At 46.1% G+C, this 27938-nt stretch overlaps 1 protein-coding gene and 1 pseudogene across 1 annotated transcript in view; both read right to left on the reverse strand.

The window, feature by feature from the left end:
• Positions 1-22086, reverse strand: part of PAFAH2 (platelet activating factor acetylhydrolase 2) — a 38488-nt gene extending 16402 nt beyond the window's left edge. Inside the window, exons 1-6 of the mRNA XM_025385553.1 lie at positions 21942-22086; positions 11872-12008; positions 10606-10759; positions 9398-9494; positions 5568-5679; positions 4976-5089 (exon numbers count right to left, since the gene is read on the reverse strand). Of these exons, the coding sequence (XP_025241338.1) occupies positions 4976-5089; positions 5568-5679; positions 9398-9494; positions 10606-10759; positions 11872-11961 (567 nt within the window). The 5' untranslated portion in view covers positions 11962-12008; positions 21942-22086. The remainder of the gene's footprint in view (positions 1-4975; positions 5090-5567; positions 5680-9397; positions 9495-10605; positions 10760-11871; positions 12009-21941) is intronic.
• LOC112612056 lies at positions 16313-17731 on the reverse strand (annotated as a pseudogene).
• Positions 22087-27938: the final 5852 nt, after the last annotated feature.

A 27938-nucleotide genomic window follows, 5' to 3' on the forward strand; every position in this document is an offset into this window, starting at 1 on the left:
AAAAAAAAAAAAAAAAACAACCATCTATGAAGACATGAATGGCTCGAAATGGTCAGATTCCACATTGACCCATTGGTTTATGAGCACGTTCAGAATAAGAGCCTCCTCCATCCTCCAGAATCTCCACCTTATAAACTGGTCCAAGGGTCCATGACACATGGACTGAACTGAGGGTGAAACAGGGATGCTCCTGCTGCCCGTCCATTGTGCTCTGGAGCAAAGACTGCTTGTGCAGAAGCCAGGGCAGGTTCTCCTTCCTCTCTGGATATCTGTCGTGTTTTTATCCAAAGTCAAGGGAAGAGTGAGTCTGTGCACGCTAACATGCTCTGCACATATCTATTTCTGGTCATCCCCAGAAGCCTTCAGGGTATGGTTATATAAAAAGCCACTGCAGCTGCTCGCTAAGGGGCTCAGGAGGCCTCTCCAGGCTCTACGGCCCAGGCTCTGCTCTGAACTTTTGCTCTGCTCTCCCCAGTGTCTATTCCAAGGCTTTGTACCTAAATCCTCCCCCTTCACTCAGTACCCTCAGATCAGCATCTTGGTTGGATGGCCTCTTCAGCATTTAAAAAAACCTCTAAAATCAGAGGTATACAAAGAAGTCTCCCACTTACCCTGTTTTTTTCTACATGGTTGCCCACCACCTACCTCCAAACAGGTAACAGTTTCTCATGTGTCCCTGAGGAGATTGCTTATATTCATAGGTCAACTTGAATATACACTTTCCCTCTTTTCATACACGCGGCGGTGTATCTTTTTGTACATAAAAACATTAGTACATAAAGAGTTTCCACACCCTTTTTCACAGCAACTTGGCCATGGGACAGACAGCTAGCCGATCACCAAATCTTTTCCCCTTGTTCCTGGTCTCACAGCTAAACTATTTCCCAGCAGTTAGACAAGGACTTGTGATTGTTCTAGCCAACAGAATGTGAGCAAAAGTGCTATCTCTACTTCCAGACCTGGTCCATAAATTGTCTCATACAAACCTCTATGCCCTTTCCCCTTCTGTTGGCTTAATGCAAACAACAAATTTGGGATTCACAAATTTTGTGAGAGGGTACAGCCATAAGAAATTATAAAAGAAGCAGGGATCCCTGAGTTGCCTCTTATACAGGAGCACCCATATTGAACTTTATGTAGGAGAGAAATACATTTCTACTGTGTTAAGCCACTGAAATGTGGGGTTTACACACTCTAGCAATTAGCATTAACCAAGTAAACACATCCACTGTCCCATAATTAAACCAGTTCCCTCACTGGTGAACGTTTAGATTACTATCAAACTTTTGCCATAACAAACAACACTGGAATGAACAACACTGTCCATCTATTACGCTGCAAGTGTGCAGGTATTTATTTGTAGGATAAATTCCCCAAACTGGAAATTACTGGGTCAAAGAAACATATGCATTTGTACTGCTGATGATATCAATTGCCAAATGCTCTCCATGGGACGATTTGTGTTCTCACCAGCAATGTAGGAGAATATCTACTTGCCCACAACTTTGTTAACAGAGTGAGTAATCAATTTTTGGATCTTACTCAATTTGATAGATGAAAATGTACTTAGCTTTTTTTTCATGCTGTATTTCCCCCAGAAGGCTACCCTCTTAACTGATCTAACTGGACTGTAGCCTGCCATTTTCCAATTTTTTTTTTTTTTTTTGAGATAGAGTCTCACTTTGTCACCCAGGCTGCAGTGCAGTGGCACGATCTTGGCTCACTGCAACCTCCACCTCCTAGGCTCAAGGTCAAGCAATTCTTGTGCTTCAGCTTCCCGAGTAGCTGGAAGTATAGGCATACGTCACCACGCCCAACTAAATTTTTTTTTTTTTTTTTTTTGAGATGGAGTTTTGCTCTTGTTGCTCAGACTAAGTGCAATGGCGTGGTCTCAGCTCATTGCAATCTCCACCTCCCAGGTACAAGCAATTCTCCTGCCTCCGCCTCCCGAGTAGCTGGGATCACAGGTGCCTGCCACCACGCCCAGCTAAATTTTTTGTATTTTTAGTAGAGACGGGGTTTCACCACATTGGCCAGGCTGGTCTCGAACTCCTGACCTCAGGTGGTCAGGCTGCCTCAGCGTCCCAAAGTGCTGGGATTATAGGCGTGAGCCACCACGCCCGGCCTGAATTTTGTATTTTTAGTAGAGATGGGGTTTCGCCATGTTGACCAGGCTGGTATTGAACTCCTGGGCTCAAGTGATCCACCCAACTCAGCCTCCCAAACTGTTGGGATTACAGGCGTGAGCCTGGCTTCCCAGTGCCTTTCTCAGGCTCACAGGCATGCAGGCCCGGACCTCAGTGTCCAGGGCACCTCTGACTCTCATGCAGGTTGATGACATGAACACTGTAGTTGGTAAAGCACTCTAGATTCCAGGGTCTGTCTTACCTACTGGGCATGCAGGCAGATTGCTTCTTCCTGGAGGATATTACCAAAACCTTTAAAATATACATTCTGAAGAAGGTTTGGGGCACACAGCATAGGCTGTAGAATCAAAAAGCCCCAATTTCATGTTTGACTCTACCACTTACTTAGCTGGGTACTCTTGGGTTCTTAGCCTTTTTGATCCTTGGTTTCTTTCTAGGTAAAGAGGTACGAATGCTTACTGCATAAGTTTGTGGGAGGAGCTCTTAAAATAGCAAGTCTCATAAAGCAATAATTGTAAATATATAAGTTTTTTTTTTTTTTTTTTTTTTTTTTGAGACGGAGTCTCGTGCCGTCGCCCAGGCTGGAGTGCAGTGGCGCGATCTCAGCTCACTGCAAGCTCCGCCTCCCGGGTTCACGCCATTCTCCTGCCTCAGCCTCCCGAGTAGCTGGGACTACAGGTGCCCGCCACCTCGCCCAGCTAGTTTTTTTGTATTTTTTAGTAGAGACGGGGTTTCACTGTGTTAGCCAGGATGGTCTCGATCTCCTGACCTTGTGATCCACCTGTCTCGGCCTCCCAAAGTGCTGGGATTACAGGCTTGAGCCACCGCGCCCGGCCAGCATTTTTTTTTTCAGACAGTCGCGCTCTGTCATCAGGTTGGAGTGCAATGGTGCAATTTCAGCTCACTGCAACCTCCGACCCATGGGTTCAAGTGATTCTCCTGCCTCAGCCTCCTGAGTAGCCAGGACTATATGCCCAGCTAATTTTTGTATTTTTAGTAGAGATGGGGTTTCACCATGTTGGCCAGGATGGTCTCAATCTCTTGCCCTTGTGATCTGCCCACCTCGGCCTCCCAAAATGCTGGGGTTACAGGTGTGAGCCACCACACCTGGCCGTATTTTTTATATACATATATACACACACACACACACCATTCTTATTCACACAATACAATATGACATGGCTATTAAAAATCATGCAGTTGGGTGCAGTGGCTCACACCTGTAATCCCAACACTTTGTGAGGCCGAGGCAGGTGGATTGCCTGGGCCCAGGAGTTTGAGACCAGCCTGGGAAACATGGTGAAACCCCATCTCTACAAAACACAAAAAATTAGCTGGGCGTGGTGGCGGGCGCCTGCAGTCCCAGCTACTTGGGAGACTGTGATAGCTACAGTGACTGGTGATCACACCACTGTACTCCAGCCTCGGTGACAGAGTGAGGCCCTGTCTCAAAAATAAATAAATAAATAAAAATAAATAATAAAAGTCAAGCTATACAGGAGGATTGCTTAAGCCTAAGAGTTTGAGTCCAGCCTGGGCAGATAGCAAGATCTTGTCTCTAAAAAAATTTTTTTTAAATCATGCCATAGAAAAATATTAATTGGCATAAGAAGATACTCATACTGTCTTGCTAAATGAAAATAAGGCCACAAAACAGCTTGTATTAAATGATAACATAATTGTGTAAAAAATATATATACACATATTAATACATGTAAAAATAACTGGAAGGAAAAATATCAAAATATTGAAAAAGGTTTTTCATTTTTCTTCATGCTTTTGTGAAATTTCTTGGTTCTCTGAATAGAGCCTGAATGACTTTTGAAATTATGGACAAAAAAAGATTGGGTGGGGGTGGGGCATAAAGAATGTATCTTCATAAGCACCAAATTTCATGGCCAGGATGGTTTTATACCCTCCTGGGAGGGTTCTTGGGATTCCCTCAAAGGAAGGACTGAGCCTGCAGTGGACACAGGATGTTTGCTGCTCAGTAGCCTGAATCTTCTTCCCACCATCCATCTGGCCTTGTGGGCGTTCAATCATCTGACCCAGAAGTGGGAATGTAACCTAGGCAGGCCAATCGGAATACCCTCTCCCTCTGACACAGGGACTAGCCCAGAGGGGCATAAGACCCACATAGGGTCACAGCTTTCCCAGATTAGTGGAAACTAAGACAGTCTCTTTTCTTTTTAAACCTGGAGCTGAGGCCGGGTGTGGTGGCTCACGCCTGTAATCCCAGCACTTTGGGAGGTCGAGATGGGCAGATCACCTGAGGTTAGGAGTTCGAAACCAGCCTGGCCAACATGGTGAAACTCTGTCTCTAGTAAAAACACAAAAATTATCCAGGTGTAGTGGTAGGCGCCTGTAATCCCAGTGACTCGGGAGGCTGAGGCAGGAGAATCGCTTGAACTCAGGAGGCGGAGGTTGCAGTAAGCCAAGATTGCGCCATTGCACTCCAGCCTGGGGACAAGAGCGAGACTTTGTCTCAAAAAAAAAAAAAGCAAAAAACCTGGAGCTGTAAGTTGATGTGCAGGCTTGAACTGCTAGCAACCACCTTTCTTGCCTAAAGGAGACAGTCTGGTGAGAAAACCACATATACACAGAGAAACCGAGCCAGGAGAGGGGAGAGAAGAGTACCAGGGCTTTGATGATAATATCTGAGACCCTGGGTCTAACTACACTGGCCTAAAGTTGGCCTTTGGTCTTCTTGGTAGTTATATGAGCCAATGAATTCTCTTTTGGTTTATACCAGTTAGTTAGGTTTCTGTTACTTGTAACCGAGAAAGCCCTGAATACTGGGCTCTAGGTCATATCAATTGCTTTCATACCTTCAAAGTCATCAGATCCAAGCCACCAGGCAAGATGTTGAAGACAGTCTGCCCAGCAGTGACCTCTTGCAGGATCTTCAATACCCGTAAACACTCGCTTACCCGTTGATGCACCTGCAACAAAGACAGTCCCAGTGGGACTGGAACACTCTGCAACTGTCCAGCGAGAATCTCCCTCACATACAGAGCCAAGGAAGAATGCACAGATAGTCTGCCCACCCATGCCTCACCAAGCATCTTGGGCGCCACATCCTGAGAAAGGCTCAGCTACCTTGTAACTCACATAAGCACTGCCCAACAGCATAACAGACTCAGCCCTGTTGTTCCGACTCTACCTACCTAACCACAGGGCTGTCAGAAGGATCCAACGAGATGATGTACATGAAAGCATTTTAAAAACAAAAGGAATTAAGAGTGCTGTTATTAGCAATCCAGTACTGGATTCCACTGACCATTTACATCAGACATCTATTGTTTTTGTCTCCCAAGCACTTACCCCACTTCCTTCTCCCGTTAACCCTGCCTTTTGAGGATGGCCTTCCCACCCCCAATCAAACAATGCATTTCTGGTGGGAACTTCCCATTTTGTTACTTCTCCCCAGGCCTGGAATCCCTCTCCAGGATTTTTCAAACTGCAGTTTGGCACCAGGGTAGGGGACTGAGGGATCAACTCAAACACAGTCCTATTCTCATAGGTGACAAAGCTGAACACACACAAGGTCAGAGCTGTCAAGAGCTATGGTTCTGACTGGGTGCCATGGCTCACATCTATAACTCCAGCACTTTGGGTGGCCACAGTGGGAGGAGAGCNGGGAGGCTGAGGCAGGAGAATGGCGTGAACCCGGGAGGCGGAGCTTGCAGTGAGCTGAGATCCGGCCACTGCACTCCAGCCTGGGCGACAGAGCGAGACTCCGTCTCAAAAAAAAAAAAAAAAAAAAAACCACCTACTTGCCTTTCTAACCTCATCTCCATGTTTACTCTCCACTTTCTGCCATGGGCTACAGTTATGGGAGTCTTTGTTCCTGCTCTTCTAGCAGATGCAATTTCCTCGATTTGTTAATCTTGGTATGTCCCACCTTCCTCTCATGCCAACGGGCTGGCACAGAGCAGGTGCTCCACAGATGTCTGCTGAATGAATGAGAACCTAGCACAGTACAGCCCTTGTATTCATTCAATAAATACTTATGGGTAAACAACTACTTTCCAGGCACCGTCCTAGAAGCCGGAGCAATAGAGGATAGATGTGGTCTCTGCCTTCAGAGGGCTTACAATCTAGTGAAGAAGACAGGCATTAAAGAATAATTACACAAGTAATTAATTCATTGCAATTATGTTAAATGCTGAGAAGTATAGATTGTCTTATGAAAGCACATTCTGGGCCGGGCGCGGTGGCTCAAGCCTGTAATCCCAGCACTTTGGGAGGCCGAGACGGGCGGATCACGAGGTCAGGAGATCGAGACCATCCTGGCTGACACGGTGAAACCCCGTCTCTACTAAAAAATACAGAAAACTAGCCGAGCGAGGTGGCGGGCGCCTGTAGTCCCAGCTACTTGGGAGGCTGAGGCAGGAGAATGGCGTGAACCCGGGAGGCGGAGCTTGCAGTGAGCTGAGATCCGGCCACTGCACTCCAGCCTGGGCGGCAAAGCGAGACTCCGTCTCAAAAAAAAAACAAAAAAAAAAAACAAAAAAAAAAAACAACAACAAAAAAAGAAAGCACATTCTGGAAAAATTAACCTAATATAATATAGGTGTCAGGATGGGTGTTCCTAGGACAATGACATCCAAACTAAGATCTTAAAGGTAATCTGGAATTAGCAGGAAAAGACGGAAAGGGGGAAGAGGAAGAGAAGAGCAGAAGAGTGAATAGTCCAGGCAAAAAGATCAGCCACAAAGCACAGCACAGATGAAGACAGCGAGGCAGGAAATAATGCAGTGCCTTTCAGTAAGTGAAAGGCGGCCATTTTGTCTGGAGAGCTACAGTGGGACAAATAGCAAGGAACAGGCCTAGAAACTTTGTCTTGGACCTACATCGAGGTAAGACCATGAAAAGAACTGAATTAAGTTCAAAGAGCTATTAATTTTTTTTCTTTTTTTCTTTTTTTTTTTTTTTGAGATGGAGTTTTGATCTTGTTGCCCAGGCTGGAGTGCAATGGCACAATCTCGGCTCACTGCAACCTCCATCTCCCAAGTTCAAGCAATTCTCCTGCCTCAGCCTCCCAAGTAGCTGGGATTACAGGTGTGTGCCACCACACCCGGCTAATTTTTTGTATTTTTAGTAGAGACAGGGTTTCACCACATTGGTCAGGTTAGTCTTGAACTCCCAACCTCAGGTGATCCACCTGCCTCGGCCTCTCAAAGTGCTGGGATTACAGGCATGGGCCACCATGCCCAGCCAAAAACTTTTAAGTGGGAAGACACATTCATTCATTCACTCAACAAATATTTATTGAGTACCTATTATATGCTGGGCACTGCTTTGAGTGCTAGAATGACAAGATCATATTTCGTTTTAAAATAGATCTCCCTGCCAGGCACGGTGGCTCACGCCTGTAATCCCAGAACTTTGGGAGGCCGAGGCAGGCGGATCACGAGGTCGGGAGATCGAAACCATCCTGGCTAACACAGTGAAACCTCGTCTCTACTAAAAATACAAAAAACTAGCTGGGCATGGTGGCAGGCGCCTGTAGTCCCAGCTACTCGGGAGGTTGAGGCAGGAGAATGGCGTGAACCTGGGAGGTGGAGCTTGCAGTGAGCTGAGATCACACTACTGCACTCCAGCCTGGGCGACAGAGCGAGACCCTGTCTCAAAAAAAAAAAAAAAAAAAAAAATAGATCTCCCTGCCGGGCATGGTGGCTCATGCCTTTAATCCTAGAACTTTGGGAGGCTGAGGCAGATGGATTGCCTGAGGTCACGAGTTTAAGACTAGTCTGGCTAACATGGTGAAGCCCCGTCTCTACAAAAATTAGCCGGGCATGGTGGTGGGTGCCTATAATCCCAGTTACTCAGAGGCTGAGGCAGGAGAATCGCTTGAACCCAGAAGGCTGAGGTTGCAGTGAGCAGAGATCATGCCACTGCACGACTGGGCGTGATCAATGGCTCAAGCAATGCTCCTACCTCAGCAACTGAGGCGACTGAGTGAGACTCCGTCTCAGGGGAAAAAAAAAAAAAAAAAAATCTCCGTGGCTACAGTGTGGACAATGGTTTGGGGGCTAGGAGGCAAAAACAGATGCCTTTGAGATGTGCAACATTCTGGGACCTAAACTAGACATATATGTTGATGGATGAACAGACAGAGAGAAAATTCAAAAGCTTAAATAGGAACACATGTACTACAGTTATTAAACTATATAATATACCAAGTTGCAGAAATCAGAATTCATGGGAAGAATTCTAAATGAATAATGAAACTTAGGCCAAAGTTTCCCCAGGTCTGGTAAAAGAGATCCTACAGTTCACCACCATCATATCCCTCCATGTAGAGAAAGTGAGAGGAGAACCGACAAGGATGGGAACCTAGTAGGTGTCAATCGAACTGAATCCTCACAAACCGCCCCGTGGGAGCGGCATTTGTCTTTGACAGATGACGGAATCTAAGTTCAGAGAATTATACAACCTTACAATTATAATTGTAAATTATACAACCTTCCCAGGCTCACATAGCGCACAAAGGATGTGGCTGAGATTTGCAAGTTAGGCTGCTGGCTCCACAAGTGCAGGGAGCAAGTCTGTCTTATTCGCTACTACGCCAGTGCCACACACAGAGTGGACTCTCATGTTAAATAAATTACTCTTGGTGGGGCACAATGGCTCACGCCTATAATCTCAGCACTTTTGGGAGGCTGGGGCGGGAGGATGACTTGAGCTCAGGAATTCGAGATCAGCATGGGCAACACAGTGAGACCTCGTCTCTGCAAAAAAAAAAAAAAATTAAAAATAGCCAGGCATGGTAGTACATGCCAGCTACTTGGTGGCTGAGGCAGGAGCATTGCTTGAGCCCAGGAGGTTGAGGCTGCAGTGAGCTGTGATCACGCCACTACACTCCAGCCTGGGCAACAGAGTGAGACTCTGTCTGAAAAAATAAAAATAAAATAAATAAAAGATGCTCTGATCACAAAGCTCATGCTCCTTCTAGCATTTCTGGGCTATTATATAGGAGGAAAGCTAAAAGTGTATATTTATATAAATACTGGACCATGAGAAGTGAAGCATATGAAGGCTGCTGAAAGGCTCCACAAGGTGAAAAGGACTTGAAAAAGGCCTTCCGGAGAAGGTGAACCCAATGCTATGGGACAAAGCAGATGGGAGAGAAGACAGCTAGCAGATGGAAATGTCTTTTTTTTTGCCCTTTGAAAATAAGCTAAGACTCAGCAGCTGTCACCAGGCAAGGAGTATGACACGGTCTGGGGGAAAGAAGTTCTTACCTGAAGGCTCCTAGGCCATGGGAGAAGATGATCAAGGGGTATCCAGAGTCCTTTGTCTTAAAGGGGCCATTCCAGCTAACAGGCAGGCGACAAGATCCTAGCAGAGACATGGGCTATAGCATATCTGGCTGCCCCAAAGCTGTTATCCCAAGGGCAACCTGAGTACAGGTATGAGTGGGGACATGTGTTTCTCCCCTCTGGACAATCACCATTGGCCCCTGAGCAGCTCAGGTCAGTCAATCACCTATTTTTTTCTCCCTTTCTTCCATAGGAAGAGTGAACACAATAGAAAATGGGAAACTAAGCCAGGCACGGTGGCTCATGCCTATATTCCCAGCACTTTGGGAGGCCAAGGTGGGTGGATCACAAGGGCAAGAGATCGAGACCAGCCTGGCCAAGCGAAATCCTGTCTCTACTAAAAATACAAAAATTAGCTGGGCGTGGTGGCGGGCTCCTATAATCCCAGCTACTTGGGAGGCTGAGGCAGGAGAATCACTTGAACCTGGGAGGCGGAGGTTGCAGTGAGCTGAGATCGTGCCATTGCACTCCAGCCTGGGTGACAAGAGCAAGATTCAATCTCACAAAAAAAAAAAAAAAAGAAAGAAAGAAAGAAAACGGGAAGCTAAGTCCAAAGTGGCAGTACTGAATTCTGGGGTAAACTGCTGAGATGCCAAGGCACTGGGTGGAATTCCTAGGTGTGGGGCCTTTGGGGGAAGTGGATGACTCAGTGTTACCCTACTCAGAAGAGGGGTGACCGGAGGGAAAACTGCAGGAGACTGTATGCTCCTTGATAGTTAAGAACCTTTCTTTGATACACACAATAGCTGGCACAGAGTAGGAATTGATACATGAGGAATCGGTGCCATTTATAGAACACATTCTATGTCCCAAGCACTGCACTAGAGGCTTTACGTACATCCCGTACTACAAACCCCCAAAGGCAGGTATTTAGACAGGTTCAGTAACTTACCCAAACCCCACGGCTAGTAAATTGTAAAGTCTGGATTTGAATCCAGGAAAGTCTAACTCAATCACCAAAGCTCTTTCATATGTAATTCTCTCCCAATTCTCCACACCACACTGGCTAATGGATGCCCCTTACAAAAGTCTGGACACTGTAGCCTATAAGGTACTGTGTCCACCTGGGGATCTCCCAGGAACAAAACCAAGCAACTGGGAAAGCATGCAGAGGTCAGGCCAGCCCTTACCCACAGCCAGGTTGAACAGCAAGCCCCCCCAGCGCTTATTGAACTGCAGGTACTCGGCCAGGCCAGTACAGTACTCATAGCGGGGAATCCACAGGGGCTGCTCCATGGTCTCCTCGGCCTTTTGGCAGGGGTAGAAGAGTCGAAAGAAGCTCCCCTGTAGGAAAGAAGAGAGCAGCTGCTCGGAGCAAGGAGTCCAGGCTAGATTTCCCAACAGCCACACTCAGCAGGCGTTTGGGGCACCAGCAAAACAGGGAACCTTAAGTTTCAATTAGCATACCTGAATTTTACATTCAGAAGTCTGGAAAGAAGCAATTTGATTTTTAGAATACATGTAAAGCTTACGTTATTTCAAATAGCCAACTGTATTTTGAATTACATTGTGGGAGGGGGCACCAAAAATATTTGAGTGTTTGGGACAATGAAAGATTTAAATCTGGCACTGAGCCTAAGCCTGGAGGAGCCCCAGGAGTTAGAGATTAGTTCTTGTGCTGAACAGGGTGGCCTTGGTAGCTCATCCAGGCCACTCTGCTAGGACGGCCCTTGGGAAGCAACAGCACACTCATTTTACATGGGAGTAGGTGAGGGGTTACTAGGAAGTGTGTGCCTCTCAAGGGACACAGGAAGTCCAAGGGCTAGCAGAGAAAGACCTAGGAACTAAGTCAGGCACAGTGGCTCACGCCTGTAATCCCAGCACTTTGGGAAGCCGAGGTAGGAGGGTCGCTTGAGGCCAGGAGTTAGACATCAGCCTGGGCAACACAGCAAGACCTCGTCTCTACTATATATACATATATATAAGTTAATTAATTAAAAAGTCCTAGGACCTGATAAAGGACCAGTCCAGAAGTCAAAGCAGGAGAGGAAAAAAGGAAGCTGTCCCCCTACCCAGGTCAGGGAGTCCAAGGCCAAAGGCACACGCCCATGGCTCTTTCTCTCACACACTCTGATTCTGATATGATTAAAACCCTTCCAAGATCAGGCATCTGCCCTCAAGAAAGGTGAGAGGATCTGCGAGCTTCCTCTAAAGCTAGAGTCCCCCCTTTCCTCTAGGTGGAAAACGAACACATTATCTCTGTATATTGGGATGTTTCTAATGTTTGGAAAGAGGAAGAAAAAGCTCAGGGAAGACAGAGCTGGGGGCTTGATAACCAAATCCAGACCCGCTCTGATTCAGCTTCCCCACCGTGGGAGTGCAGGATCAGACTTGTGATCAGTAAGTCACGGTGCCGGCAGAAGCAGTGCAAACGGAAGGGAGCTGGGGACACTTACCTGGAGATTCTGACCCTCCATCACATCCCCACAGCCTACGAGGTGGGGTCCTGTGACAGGTGGAAAGCCCACAGACTGGCTGACCCCCATTTCATCACCGGGTGAATCAAATGACTTGCCGGAGCTGAACTTGCTGGCTGGATGGGGAACATAGAACAGCCGCTTGCTGGCTTCCTCTTGGCTTCCTGTTGCTGATATGTGTTATCTGCTACCCTGTCCGCCCCTCCTTAGCACCTCATCCTCCCTGCCGTCACTCACTGAATCTTGCACCTACTACTTTGCTACATTGCCTTTGCCAAGATTGGGGGTTGTTCTTTATTTATTTTGCTAGGTGATGAGATGGCTGTGAAGAGGAAAGAGAGCCATCCATACTCCTCACAGCCCATTAACAAATGTTTATCCAGCAGCTACTATGTGCGCAGCACAGCAGTAACTGCTGCAGAGACTGTCACACAGACCTTGCTCTCCTGAGGCTATTAGTAACCACTAAGATCCATTATTTACAGTTAGCACTGTACTGACCTCTTTATAGACATTATATACATTACATCATTTCATTGTCTCAACAACTCTCTGAGGTAGGTACTTTTTTTTTTTTTTTTTTTTTTTTTTTGAGACAGAGTTTCGCTCTGTTGCTAGGCTGGAGGGCAGTGGCATGATCTTTGCTTGCTGAAACCTCCGACTCCCTGGTTCAAGTGATTCTCCTGCCTCAGTCTCCTGAGTGGCTGGGATTACAGGCATGTGCCACCACGCCCAGCTAATTTTCTTTTTTATTTTTAGTAGAGACGGGGTTTCGGCATGTTGGCCAGGATGGTCTCCATCTCCTGACCTCATGATCTACCCACCTCGGCCTCCCAAAGTGCTGGGGTTACAGGCGTGAGTCACCGCGCCCGGCCTGAAGTAGGTACTATTAAGACCCTGTTTTGGCCGGGCATGGTGGCTTACGCCTGTAATCCCAGCACTTTGGGAGGCTGAGGTGGGCAGATCACCTGAGGTCAGGAGTTGAAGACCAACCTGGCCAACATGGTGAAACCCCATCTCTACTAAAAATACAAAAATTAGCCGGGTGCAGTGGCAGGCACCTATAGTCCCAGCTACTCAGGAAGCTGAGGCAGGAGAATCCTTGAAGATGGGAGGCAGAGGTTGCAGTGAGCTGAAATCGTGCCACTGCACTCCAGTTTGGGTGACAGAGTGAGACCCTGTCCCAAAAAACAAACAAACAAAAAGACCCTGTTTTACAGATGAGGAAACTAAGGCATAAAGAGGTTGAATAACCTTCCCAAGTTACCCAATGGCAAACCCATCTCTGCCTAATCGGGAAGCTAAGTTCTTAACCATTACTGATCCTGCTCAGTGGGGGATTCGGTTATACATATGCAGTCACTGAACTAAGCTTTTTCTTAAAACTGTTTATTTTTTTGAGAGACAGGGTCTTGCTATGTTGTCCAGGCTGGTCTCAAACTCCCAGGCTCACACAATCCTCCTGCCTAGGCCTCCCAAGTAGCTGGGATTGCAGGTAGGAGCCACCACACCCAGCTTTAAACTACTGAATATAGGGTGGCACTTATGCTGGGCCTTTAAAGATGAGGAAGTTGAGAGGCAGGGGAGGAGGAAGAAAGTACATACAGAAAAAAACCTAAGAGGAAAAAGAGCAGAGGTAGGGAAAAGTATGATGTGGGCAGTAGATCAAACAAGCTTTCAGCACGACGGGCGTGCACGTTCCTGACTAGATAACATTCCTACGGCTCATCTGCTTCCTAAACTGGGGCCAGTGCTCCCCTCACCCTCTTCAATTTCATCATCTCCAACACCATCATCACCGTCACACTTACTCTGTGCCAGGAACTATGTTTAGTGCTTTTCATATATTATTTTATTTAATTCTTTCAACAGTCCTCTGAGATACATATTATTATCTCATTTTACAGATGAGGAAGTGGATGCTTGACAAAGGCAATTTACCCAATAACATACGGCAAGCAGAGCCAGAATTCGATCATGGGTAATGTGGTTGTAACATGAGAACATCAAACTTCCCAGTATCCCATGCCTTGTGATTTGGGTGGGGCTGACCCCTCTTAACCTCTAGAGTTGAGCCTTAATTAACTGGAGCCAATCAGTCCTTCTTATTCTCTGGTCGGTATTTGGATGAAGAGTGGGCATATGGCATTATGCTGGTCCAATAGGAGTAAAGCTTGGGACTTTGATTTGATGGTTGAGGGGAGAGAAGTTCTTCCTTGTTTTGAACTAGTGTGATGTGCAGATGTCACCTGTCAAGTGGCCTTGAAGCACAGGATGAAGATACCCATGGTGGATGGCAAAACCGAGAGAATCACAGAGAAATAGAGGCCCATTTGTGAAGACATTAAGAATCCACAGATTAGACCATACCTGAAACCTGACCCACTCCTAGACTTTCTAGTTAAATGTCAGTAAGTTCCCTTTCTTGTTTAAACCAACTGAAGTTAGATTTCTTTTGGTTGCAACCAAAAGCATCTAAATGGATACACACTGCATCTGGGGTCCACATGTTCATGATTAAATTATTCTGCTTCTTTTAAGATGCTCTGGGAGAGATTTGGGAGTTCCAGTCAAAGCATGTCTGGGTAAGAAGAGACCTAAGAGAGCATTTCTGTCAATCCTCCCCACAGTTGTCTTCCCCCTTCTCTCAGTACATACACGTGCTTTACCAGGGAAGACACCAAGGTCCAGAGAGATTAAGTGAGCTGCTCAGAGTCACAAGCAGAACGATGGTAACAACACACAGTCTCCTGGTTGTCAGCTGCCACTTGTCTGGTCTTAATAATCCTAACATCATTCTATTTAACTTTGAAAGATAAGAAATTATTTTCTTTCCACTACAGATAGCGTCTTCTTTTTGTTTCTCTTTAGCAAATTTAAAAAACAAACCCAAATCTTTTGAAAGAGAAACTAAGCTCCTGATGTCAGTGGGTTGTTCAGCCAGAGTGAAGGGGGATGAGTTCTGCTTAGCCTCAGACCCTGACCTTTCCCCATCGCTTGTTGTTGAGGTCTACACATGGAAGACCTACTGCTGGGGCCACAAGACACATGTCACTCACATGACAATGAACCAGCTGCAAGTTCAACTGTCATAAAAGAGAGGCAGATAAAAGACCACAGGAGTTCTGAGAAGAAACAGTGCTCCTTTAGCTTGGAAGTAGAGAGCAGGGGAAGATGGGAAAGGCTCTTTCAAGCAGGAGAGAGCGAGCAAAAGCACGGTAAGAAGGAAGCTTGTGTGAGAAACAATGCAAGGTGAGAAGAGAAAGTTGTGACCAGATTTGGGGAGGAGCAGTACCTCAAGTGCTAAGCTAAAAAGTTGTTTCTCTTTAGCATTTCTGTTTCTCTGGAAATGAGGTCATGTTCATGAGAGATAATCTGAAAGAACCACATTGGAGGCCCAGCTCGTTTGGTGCCTAGCTTTTTTTTTTTTTTTTTTTTTTTTTTTTGCTTTCTAACATCTTTTACTTCTTGACCTTTCGAAACATCCCAAAATTAGTAATATTATAATCTATGCCACAATCTTAACAGTTAAGAAAAAACATAAAATGAAGGCCTAGAAAGATCTTTGTTACTCATCTAGAATTATTTGGTATAACAGTATTTTCCAATGGAGGAAGACTATTGGATTTCAGGCAACATAAAATATGGGGCCAAAGAAAAGGGAGAAGGTCTTCAAGGAGAATTTGTGCCTTTAAGTTTTTACTGGTACAACAGTCCTTCAGCCTGGAGGTACTCAAAGACAAATCATGAAACAGAAAAAAAACTTTATTTCAAGCAGGTTCAGTGATATATGTGTGTGCTACAGCAAAGGCTGCGGTTGTGGCTAAGTTTTATTTCAAACTGTATGATGTGGGCTGGGCAAGGTGGCTCACGCCTGTAATCCCAGCACTTTGTGAGGCCGAGGTGGGCTGATCACCCTGAGGTCAGAAGAGACTGGCCTGGCCAACATGCCAAAACCCTGTCTCTACTAATAATACAAAAATTAGCTAGGTGTGGTGGCGCACACCTGTAATCTCAGCTACTCGGGAGGCTGAGGCAGGAGAATCACTTGAACCCGGGAGGCGGAGGTTGCAGATCACGCCACTGCACTCCAGCCTGGGTGACAGAGCCAGACTCAAAAACAAAACAAAATAAACAAAAAAACCAAAACTGCATTATGTATAATTTTGACATTACGTGGGAATGCTTAACTTCTGCCAAAATGTAGATTCAATCCAACATTATGCCAATTTTTATACTGATTGTAGTCCCTAAGTTTTCATAACCAAAAAAAAAAAGAGAGAATAACTTTACAGTTACCTACTAAGGAAACGAACTGTGAAATCAATTCCCCAATATTGCTTTGAAAATAAAACCCTTGGTTGTTAAGAGAAATTCCAACTTCCAACTCCATCCAAATGTATTATTTAACCGGTATTCTTCAGTCATCATCTACTGTTGGCTTGATTGTCACTCCTCTTATCTGACCCCAACCAATTAAACGCCAGTGTTTCTCAACTCTTCGGCTAAGGGCAATTTTTTCTCCTACCTCTGTGCACACTGGATTGGTCAAAACAATTTTACCCAAATCGGCCTTGACAGCACTAACTCTCCCTCCTGTCAACAGGGATCCTATGTTCACCATGAGCACTTCATTCTTAGACAGCTTTTGAACCTTTGCTGCTTTCTTGTCTCCTTCAGTGCATACACCTAGAAGCCGTCTAAGCAGGAAATAGGAAATTTCCAATTCTGTGAATATCTCAGGTAAAGCTCTGACTGTACCAAGTACTTGCCCCACCATTCTGTCAGCCCGGCACAAAGTGGGGTCAATTTTTGTTCCAACTCCAGTAAGACCGCCTGGAGCAGCATATTACAGATCATTATGCTCTGCAAAAAGTGATACAATTTTGGAAAAGATTGGTTTACACATGAGTTTTCCTTCACTATCTTTGGAAACAATACCAGGTCTTACTTCTATCTCCTGGCCCACTGTTAATACTCCTTTTAGGATACTACCACCAGCTACACCTCCGTTAAGGTCATCAACTTTACAGCCAGGTTTGTCGACATCAAAAGATTTAATAACAATAAGCCCGGGCTCTGAAGTAAAGTCTCTTGGGGATACTGGAATTTTCTTTACTATGTACTCACAAACAACTTCAATATTGTATTTCAGCTGAGCCAAAATTGGAATAATGGGAGCTAACTCTGCTACTGTACCTTAGACAAATGCAAGGATCTGCTCGTATTCTTTAGCCTGACTTTCTTTTACCAAATCAATTTTATTTTGTAGAATCAAAATATGCTTCAGTTTCATGATCTCTATAGCAGCCAGGTGTTCCGACGTCTGAGGCTGAGGACAAGAGTCATTACCAGCTATCAACAGAAAAGCTGCATCCATCACTGCTGCACCATTCAGCATAGTAGCCATCAAAACATCGTGGCCAGGACAGTCAACAAAGGAAACATGTCTGACTGATTTGAAGTTCCCTTTTGTCCCTGCAATATCTGTAGGAAACTCATCAGGTGTACTGCTCCCACAAGATCTATAACATCCTGGCCGAGGGCAACTTGGGTCACCAAGTTTATAAATCTTAGTATTAGCATATTACAATCCAACCTTGATTGTAATATTTCTTTCTAGTTCATTTTTGAACCTGACGGTGTGAACTCCAGAAATAGCTTTGACGACTGTGGATTTCCCATGAGCTACATGACCAATTGTACCTATATTAATTGTGACTTGTCTGCTGATAACTTCGTGTGAAAGTGGCGTCAACTTGGTAACATCCAACGTGGTGAGATCCTGACGCGAAAGATGCGGCTGCCCCAGAGTCACTCCAGCTTCTCCGCCCGCCATGTTGCCAGACTTTTTTTTTTTTTTTTTTTTTTTTTTTGAGACAGGGTCTTGCTCCGGCTCCCAGGCTGGAGTGCGTGGCTCACTGTGGCCTCACCCTCCCAGCTCAAGTGATCCTCCCACCTCAGCCTCCTGGGTGGCTGGGACTATAGGCACTTGCCACCACGACCGGCTAATTTTTGTATTTATTTGTAGAGATGGAGTTTCATCATGTTGCCCAGGCTGGTCTCAACCTCTTGGGCTCAAGCGAAACCTTACGCCTTAGCCTCCCAAAATGACTGGGATTACAGGAGTGAGCCACCGTGCCAGCCCTGCCTAGCTTTCTTATCTTATGCAAGTTATCTGATCATTCTAAGCTTGATTCCCCATCTGTACAATGGGAACACTATCTATCCTCACAGGGTTGCTATGGAAATAAAATGAAATAATGCATTCAAAGCACCTGGTGTGGTACCTGACTCTTAGGAAGCATCCAAGAAACGTGTTGATTGAGTGAAAAGTAGAAACACTAGGATTTGGCCAGAGTGAATCTGGAGAGTCAAGAGCCAATCAGTCAGCTTTTAAGATTGGAGAACCAGGACAATAGTCCTTAAGCTTCTTATGGGAAGAGATTTTTGTCTCACCCTGCATAGAGAACAGCACTTGGGACAGGAATCAGGATAAGGGGACTTGGAAATGGCCAAAACAGAAGAGAGCAGAACTCACTGTGCTCCTGGAAAGTTTCTGGGAGGATCATCAACTAAATTGTTTAGAAATAAAAACTACAGAAGCTAATTGGCCAGAGTGAAGCTAACATGCAAATGAATCTTTGTTTCCTAGGCTCACATTGACTGATGTCCAAATAGGATAGAGAGATGGAAAAATCCAATCTGACTTGCAAATTTTGCCAAAGAGACTTTCACACAAAGCATCCAGTCATTTTTAATAAAAGTCACGGAATTTTCCAAGGAAATCAGTCTATGTGTCTCTACCTTCTTTTGCTCACTGTCTAAATGGTTCATGGTGGTGCCTGTCCAGAAGCCTCTCCATCCAGTGAGGCCCAGTGAAATCTCTAGTCCTCTGTGAAGCTTTCCCATGTCCTTCCAACCTTTCCTCCTCTCATCGCTGATCACTGTCCACATCTGTTATCTGGTAACCAATCTTAGGCTACCTTAGGGCAGCTCTTGGATTAACACCTATTCTAGCAGTTTTCAATCAGTGACTTGCCTGCAACAGTGGTCCCTGGAGAATCTAGATCTTAGGTTCCTGAACCTATTGTCACAATCACCTGGGAAGCTTTAAAAAATGTGTATTCTGGGGCCCCTATTTCTGAGGATCAATTCGTTTGGAAAAGCTTCCCAGGTGTTTCTAATCAGCCAAGTTTGAGAACCTCTGGTCTGGACTTTGATTAGAAATGTCTCTGGATGAATTTTTCTTTCATTCAGACATGTATGCATGCAGCAGGCGCTTACTGAGTGTATACTGTGTTCCGGTCCACCATTTTCACGACTACGATTTCACTTGGCCACCTAGAAGCATGTTCCTATCACTAGACTTAATGTAGTGCCCTGCATACAGCTGGTCTCAATAATTAATTTATCCAATGAATACTATTTAATTTTTGGCACACTTATGCCTCACCTCTTCAGATCTACTCCAGGAGTAAAGACTGGATTTTATATGCTTTTCTAGGCCAAACTGTTTATCTGCATGCTTTCCCCACATAGTTGGGACTCAACAAATGTTCCTTCATTTGGCTTTGATTTAAACCCATCTCAAGTCTTCTTTAATCTTTGTTTTTGATCTAAAAATAAGGCTATATGGTATAATGGGGGAAATAGGTTTTGATGACTCTGAATTCTACCCTTGTCACTTATTAGCTATGTGATCTTGAACAAGTTCCTCAAACTCTAAGCTTCTGATAATTTATTCTCACAACAGAAATAATAACTACGGCCAGACACGGTGGCTCATGCCTATAATCCCAGCACTTTGGGAGATCAAGTGGGAAGGACTGCTTAAGCCCAGGAGTTCAAGACCAGCCTGGGCAACATGGCAAAATCCTGTCTCTACAAAAAATTAAAAAAAGAAAAAAATTAGCTGGATGTGGTGGCATGCAACTGTAGTCCCAGTTACTCAGGAGGCTGAGGTAGGAGGATTGCTGGGGCTTGGGAGCTGGAGGCCACAGTAAGCCAAGATTGTGCCACTGCGCTTCAGCCCAGGTGACAGAGCGAGCCCTGTCTCAAAAAGAAATAGTAACTAAGGGCTGGGTGCAGTGGCTCACACCTGTAATCCCAGCACTTTGGGAGGCCAAGGCAGGCGGATCACCAGGTCAGGAGATCGAGACCATCCTGGCTAACGTGGTGGAACCCTGTCTCTACTAAAAAAAATACAAAAAATTACCCGGGCGTGGTGGTGGGCGCCTGTAGTCCCAGCTACTTGGGAGGCTGAGGCAGGAGAATGGCATGAACCCGGGAGGTGGAGCTTGCAGTGAGCCAAGATCACGCCACTGCACTCTAGCCTGGGCGACAGAGAGAGACTCCGTCTCAAAAAAAAAAAAAAAAAAAAAAGAGAAATAGTAACTGCTCATGAGATTGTTGATGAGGATTAAATAATACATGTAAAGCACTCAATGGATAGAAGGTACTATAACCATAGGAGGCAACTATAATTATTTTAACTGCATGGCCTCTCAAGTTCCTTATATGTAAAATGGATACTTCGTAAGTGAAAATATTGCCTAGGGCCTGGTGCATTTTGAGTGCTTATAAAATGTTAGGAATTAATTAACAATGCTATGTCTCTCTTTCCTAGTCAAGGTCTCTCATTTTTCCTGGATTAAGCCTTTTGGCAAAACAGATTCTTTCCCAGCAGCCTTTTCAGGCCTCAGACACCCCTACCAAAGCCAGTGTCTACTGAACAGGCCCAGAAGAGCCCAGAGGGAATGGATGGGGCTTAGGTCGCAGCTGTCCTCTCCTGCTGGGGTCCTGTTTCTGGTAACAGAGGACTGCTGCTCTGCCAGCTGTGTGACCCTTTCATCAGTGGATATTTCAAGATACAGTCCAAGATAAGCACTTCTCTGGTGCTTCCTTTCAGATAAAGCTCTCTGAAGACTAAAAGCTCATTGGCCTGACCTTTGGTCTCTGGAGGAAGTGAGGAAATATCATCTAGCTGGTAGATAATGAAGACACCAAGCACTCGAGGGATGGGTTTGAGCAACAAGGTGGCAGAGCTAGAGAAGAGCCCTGATAAGAGTGTTTCAGAGCATTAATAATTGTGATAAAAATAATCTGTCTCTAGTGAGGGTCTTACAGTTTACAAGGCATCTTCACACATACTAGCTTGTTGGCTCCTCAACACTCCTCACCTGAGACTGACGGAGCAACAGTCATCTCCGTTTTAGAGAGGAAGAAACTGAGTCCCCGAGGGCAGGAGGCAGAGCTGGCCTAGAACCGGGTGTGCTTACTTCGAGTCCAGGGTAATCGCCGATCGGAAAGAAGGAATGAGGGCCCTTCTTCCGCCGCCGTGAAAAACAGAAAATTGAGAGTAAAAGTAAAGTACACAAAGGGTGGAGGAGCATAAAGAAGCCCGGGGAGGCCGGGCGCGGTGGCTCACGCCTGTAATCCCAGCACTCTGGGAGGTCGAGGCTGGCGGATCACGAGGTCAGGAGAACGAGACCATCCTGGCTAACACAGTGAAACCCCGTTTCTACTAAAAATACAAAGAATTAGCCGGGCGTAGTGGCGGGCGCCTGTAGTCCCAGCTACTCGGGAGGCTGAGGCAGGAGAATGGTGTGAACCCGAGAGGCGGAGCTTGCAGTGAGCGGAGATCGCGCCACTGCACTCCAGCCTGGGCGACAGAGCGAGACTCTGTCTCAAAAAAAAGAGAAGAAAAAAAAAAAAAGCCCACGGTTCAGGGAGGTGAGGCTGCAGGGTCAGGGTAGGGCCGAGGAATTAGGGTAGGGCTGTGGGGTCCAAGGTGGGGCTGCGGGGGCTGGGTCCTGGGACAGGAGCTCAGTGGGGATTCCAGGGGCGCTGGCCGTTAAAACTGCGAGGCGACCGTAGCAGGGTCAAGAGGGTGGGTGGCTACAGGTGTCTAAATAGGAAACGTAAAGGACGAAGATTAATATGCAATTCCTACGACTGAGAGACGCCGAGGCCCCAAACCGGGCCAGAATACGAAAATCTGCAGGGAGCTCAATTAACATATGGGTGTTTTCTTCAATCAAACTTACCCAGTCAAGCTGATTCCTCAGAAGCAGCCCCAGACGTTTAACTCGACGGAAATGAGAAACGGCCCAGGAACCCGTGGCCCTTTGGTCGTAGTAGTTTCCAGGGCTCAACATGGACACTTGGAAGCACTTCCGTTCCTCAACCTAGAACTACAACTCCCGATGTGCAGTGGGCGAGATTGCGCATTACAACCCTAAGACTACAACTCCCAGAGTTCTACGCGACCTCCCCGCTCCGCGTGGTCGTGCGAAACCGCCCAAGGCCCGGGATGCGGTGTGATTCCTCCCCCTGGTGGCCTGAAGAGGAGCCGCCGCGATTTCTGCTCTGGAGCGGAGGGTTTTACTTGTAGTCTCGTGCGTAACCCTCCGCCTCACCCTCCTCAAATAGTCCTCAGGCGTGCCTAAAGATGGCCCCAGCTTCGCTTTATTCTCAAGGAGGTGGGAGGAGGTCGGCGTTTGTTTTGTGTCTTCTGCACACTTTGTTTCCTGGAAGAATAACAGACTGATCGTTCAAATTAAGGGGACATTCCCTACCAGCCTGCACCTGTTGACACCTGTGATTTTCTATTGTCCTCAAAAGACTCCCTGGCCGAGAAAGGGGAGGAACCCGAGTGATCTGCTGGGCCGCAACCACCCCACATTACTGTCTTTTGCTGGTTCTTAGCGACACCGATGGACAAGATACCGCCCCTAGCCTCAACAGAATCACAGTCTAGCAGAGAATGCAGCCCAGTGAATAATGACAACACAGAGCTGTGATCTCATGAGGAGACACAGCAAGCGTGGGAGCCTTGAAAAGGGGCCTCTGGCCAGGCTTGGGGGAAAGGGGCGGTGTCTGCAAGGCTTCTTAGAGGGAGGAATATTAACATTGAGACCCGATATAAGGAAAGAACGTAGCCAGGAGTACAGAGACTGTGAAGAACGTTTCAGAGTATGGCATTAAGTTCAGTGCTGGCTGCAGCTGAGTGTGAGGGATGGAAGGAGATTATTTTGGGGGCAGTGGAGGTTGGGGCAGTGGGGGTCAGGCAGAGCCCATCCTCAGGAGTCCTGTAAAGTTCTATAAGAAATTTGGATCGTTCAGGCAGCTCAAAAACGTTCAGCGGCCCTCTACTACCTATGAAATGAAGTCCCAACTGCTTAGCCTGGCATTCAAGGTCTTCCCCAACTTGCATGCCCCCACGCGGCACCCCCCACCCTCCAGCCCCCCTCTTCTAGGAGCTTTGTTCATGCATCCAAAGTTTCCGCCGACATTTGTGTGTGCCTCTCACATGTGAGTTGACTCACACTGCCTTGGGTATCTCCTGGATTAGAGATCTTAACTCTTGACATATTATGAGCTCTTTGAGGTCAGGTACTGAGTCCTGCAGTCGCCCCCGCCACTCACTGTTGCAGCCCACATCCCCCCAAATCACCAGGGTCCAGAGTCCCTGCTTTAGGCCCTCCTCTCTTGCCAACACACTGTTGTCACCCCCATCCTTCCAGCAGCCAAGATAAAGTCATCAGGAGAGAGTGCTGGCAGCCCTGCACTGTGGTAATTAAGCCCCGGATCTCATTAAATCTGTGGCTGATGGCGGAGGCCACAGAACCTGAAAAGCTTAATGCAGATCAGAGAGCGGCTCCCTTTGGCCCGTTAATCCGTGCTGTGCAGCTGGCCAGAACACTCAGGACAAGCCAGAAGTCCTGGTCATGAGAGGGACAGCTGGAGGTCATTTCTTTCAGTCCCCTACTCCCAGACCAGGCCATGCTGGAGCCATTTGCTGGCCAGCTGAGTTAAAAATGTCCCAGGGATGGGCATGTCACCACCTCCTTTATCTCCTTTGTCACAGTTAGGAAGATCCTCCTTGGACACAATCTGACTCTGCCCTGTTGCAAAATAAAACGGTTGAGTTTAACTACACTTCCTTCCAATCCGGTCTTTTCTAGGATAAACAACCCAAATGCCTTTACCTTTTAAGCAAATGTTTGATTTTCCAGCATTTTCATCATAGATCTCATCCTCCAATAGCCCAAAGTTCTCTTCAAATCTGCTGTCAGCTACCATCCCAACTCTGGCCTTTACTTTGCTGGTAAATTGCTTCAAGTTGGTATTTGGGTGACCAACTTTGGATTTCCTATTTTTTTTTTTGGCGGGGGAGCAGGGACAGAGTTTCGCTCTGTGGTTCAGTGGTGGGATCACAGCTCACCGCAGCCTCTGCCTCCTGGGTTCAAGCAGTTCTCCTATCTCAGCCTCCCTAGTAGCTGGGATTACAGGCACATGACCACTAATTTTTGTATTTTGAGTAGAGACGGGTTTTCACCATGTTGGTCAGGCTGATCTTGAACTCCTGATCTCAAGTGATCTGCCTACCTTGGCCTTCCAAAGTGCTGGGATTACAGATGTGAGCCACCACGTGCCGCCAGTGGACAAAACTTCTAAAATAAAAGTAGAATAGGTATACAGTAGAGTATGTAATGTGCACTAATCTTACATATACAGTTTAATTTCTTAAAAACATTTGCTATAACTACCATTTACTTCAAAATGTAGAACATTTCCAATATCCTAAAAGGTTGGCTTCTCGGTTTGTAATCAATCACCCCCACCCATCCTCCAGAAGGAACAACTACTTTCCTTCTCTTATCATCAACTAGTTTTGAGAAGCAACATTTTTAAACTTTGACAATAACATTTTATGTTCACTGATAGGTGATACTTGTGTCGATGCCATTCCAGTCAAAGACCCCTGGAAACACACCTGTAATTAAACAAGTTGTATTAATTACTCATTGCAGCAAGGGAGAATGCAGGCAGTGGGGAAATATGGGTACGGGGGTGCATCTCAGTAGGAGGATGGAAGAAAGAACTTACAGAATTTGGGCTTTTGTTAGATAATCTGGGGAGAGTTTAAGGAAGTGGGGCTTGGCTTTGGATTGGATGCTGTTAAGAGCAAGGGTAATTCTACGACTGGGGGTCTGGATAAAATGTATCTAGAAGGAGGGGAGGCTAGACCAAGGCTGAAGCTGTCATAGGTAAGAAGCAGCAGTCTCTCATTTTAGCAGAGACAGGGGGATGGTTGGTCTTTTTTGTGGTTTGGACATATCCATTTTTTGTTTGTGTTCAGACATGATGACTGTTTGTGTTTTGATCCATCACAGTCACAGAGTGGCCTTGTCTGCTGTTGATGGTCTGTGAAGTTGTTTATGTTCAACAGGACAAGGACAAGGCCTGGCTGTGAGTGTTAGGCTGGCCCCTGGACTTTGCGGGCTGCTTTCCTCTTTCTTACATCCCAACATATGGTGACGTCTCTTCTGGGCTGCATGCTTGGCATGTAGAAACGATTTGTCTTGGTCGGGTACAGTGGCTCACGCCTGTAACCCCAGCACTTTGGGAGGCCGAGGAGGGCAGATCACGAGGTCAGGAGATTGAGACCATCCTGGACAACATGGTGAAACCCCATCTCTACTAAAAATACAAAAATTAGCTCGGTGTGGTGGCGCGCACCTGTAATCTCAGCTACTCAGGAGGCCAAGGCAGGAGAATCGCTTGAACCCAGGAGGCAGAGATTGCAGTGAGCCGAAATCTCGCCAGTGCACTCCAGCCTGGCAACAGAATGGGACTCCAACTCAGAAAAAAAGAAAAAGAAAAAGAAAAAGAAATGATTTGCCTTTGTGTCCTTGGGGACTTCCTAGTTAGTGGGAAAATGGACAAGAAAACAAATAGACACCGTTATCAAGCACTAAGGGTCTGGTCTCTGGAGACAGGCTACTGAATTTAAATCCCAGCTCTACCACTTACTAACTGTGAGAACTTGGGCAATGACTATTCTCCAAGCCTCAGTTTCCTCATCTGTAAATTGGAATGACAATAGTATTTATATTATGGAATTGTTGCAAGGGTTAATGAGCTAAACATGGATCACTGGTTACTTAAGCAGCTTGAACTTGGGAGGGGCTGAGATGGATCCAGGTTTTGGGGCTTGAAACTTATACAGTTTTGGGGGGCTCTCTTTAAGAAAAAGAATTGTAGGCCGGGTGCGGTGGCTCATGCCTGTAATCCCAGCACTTTGGGAGGCCGAGGTGGGTGGATCACCTGAGGTTAGGAGTTTGAAACCAAACTGACCAACATGATGAAACCTCATCTCTACTAAAAATACAAAAATTAGCTGTGTATGCCTGCAGTTCCAGCTACTAGGGAGGTGGAGGCTGTAGTGAGCTGAGATCGCGCCCCTGCACTCCAGCTTGGGTGACAGAGTGAGATCTGTCTAAAAAAAAAAAAAGAAAAGAAAAAAGAAAGACAGACAGTTTAAAAACATATTTTTCAAAATTTGCAAAACATATGACCTGGGAACACATTGCTAGGTCTTCTTCCAGGGCCTGAGAAGAGGTTCTGGAGCTAAAACTTTAGTTTCTCAATAACTCTGACTGTGGGAAGAGACAAAGAGGCAAAATTATACGATAGCTTTATTCTTTTCAAATCACTGTCTTCAAATAAGCGTTCCCAAAATGTCCTTGCCCTTAGCTGGAAACTGCTCCAGTACTCTTAGCTCTTTCTTGCATTATAGCCTACACGTCAGTGGGCCATGCACTAGTGATGGAGAAACTGACTTAGGTCTGGTTCTGCATATAGCTACACCTTGTCTTTATCAGCATTGGGACCAGGTGGAGTTCAAATGAATCCTTTTTAACATCTTGTTAACAAGAATTGCTTAACAAAGGTCAACAACAGGAACTGTCCTTCTTTCCTTTGCTACTATAATCATTTTTCCATTCAGAAAATATGTATTGAGTCCAGGTGCGGTGGCTCACGCCTGTAATCCCAGTACTTTGGGGGGCCGAGGCGGGCAGATGGGTTGAGGTCAGGATTTCGAGGCCAGCCTGGCCAACATGGCGAAACCCCGTCTCTACTAAAAATACAAAAATTAGCCAGGCACGGTGGTGGGCACCTGTAATCCCAGCTACTAGGGAGGTTAAGGCAGGAGAATTGCTTGAACCTGGGAGGTGGAGGTTGCAGTGAGCCGAGGTAGCATCACTGCATTCCACCCTGGGCAACAGAGTGAGACCCTTTATCAAAAAAAAAAAAAAAAAAAGTATTGAGCACTTAGTATGTCCCAGGCATTTTGCGTGGCGCTGCATATAAAGCAGTGAATAAGAGGGATCAATTCCCCGCTCACATGGTGCTTTCATTCTAGTGAAGAGAGACAGATTTCAACACACACACACAGGTGGAGCGCAGTGGCTCATGCCTGGAATCCCAGCACTTTGAGAAGCTGAGGCAGGTGGATCACTTGAGGCCTGGAGTTTGAGACTGGCCTGGGCAACATAGTGAGACTCTGTCTTATAAAAAATTAAAAAATAAAATAGCTGGGTGTGGTAGTGCGTGCCTGTAGTCCTAACTACTACAAGGCTGAAGTGGAAGGACAATTTGAGCCTAGGAGTTTGAAGCTGTAGTGAGCTATGATTGCGACACTGCATTGCAGCCTGGGTGACAGAGTGAGACCTTGTCTCTAAAACAAAAACAAAAAACCCCAACCACACACATAACCAACATAATTACATACTATGTTAAATGCTCCACAGGAAATAGGATGCTGCTTTGATGGAGAATGAAGGGAGTGAGCTACTCTCAATAGGGTGGGAGGGAAGGATTCTCTGAGGAGCTGGCGTCTGAGCTGAGCCCAAGCATACTTACCATTTATTGATTATCTCCTATGCGTCAGCCATGTCATTAGGTAACTTTCAAATACTTTACATTTAATCTTCCTATGAAGTATGTCATATCCTTTGCATTTTTCAGACGAGAAAACAGAGGTTCCAAGAGGTAACAGCAGACAGTGTTGACACCTGCCTCATAGCCCCTCATCCCTTCTCTGAGTTCCCTTGCCAGTGTGGTAGTTTTCAGCATGCTCAGGGCTCTGCCACACAAAAGCCTGCTTCTCTTGGCTTCCTTGCCTGAGAGCTTTCTTAGGTATCTATGAACCAGGAGGAATAGGCAGTGTTATGTACCCCAAGGGCAACTTTCAA

The sequence above is a fragment of the Theropithecus gelada genome, chromosome 1 (genome assembly GCF_003255815.1).
Source record: "Theropithecus gelada isolate Dixy chromosome 1, Tgel_1.0, whole genome shotgun sequence".
In the NCBI taxonomy this organism is placed as follows: Eukaryota; Metazoa; Chordata; class Mammalia; order Primates; family Cercopithecidae; genus Theropithecus; species Theropithecus gelada.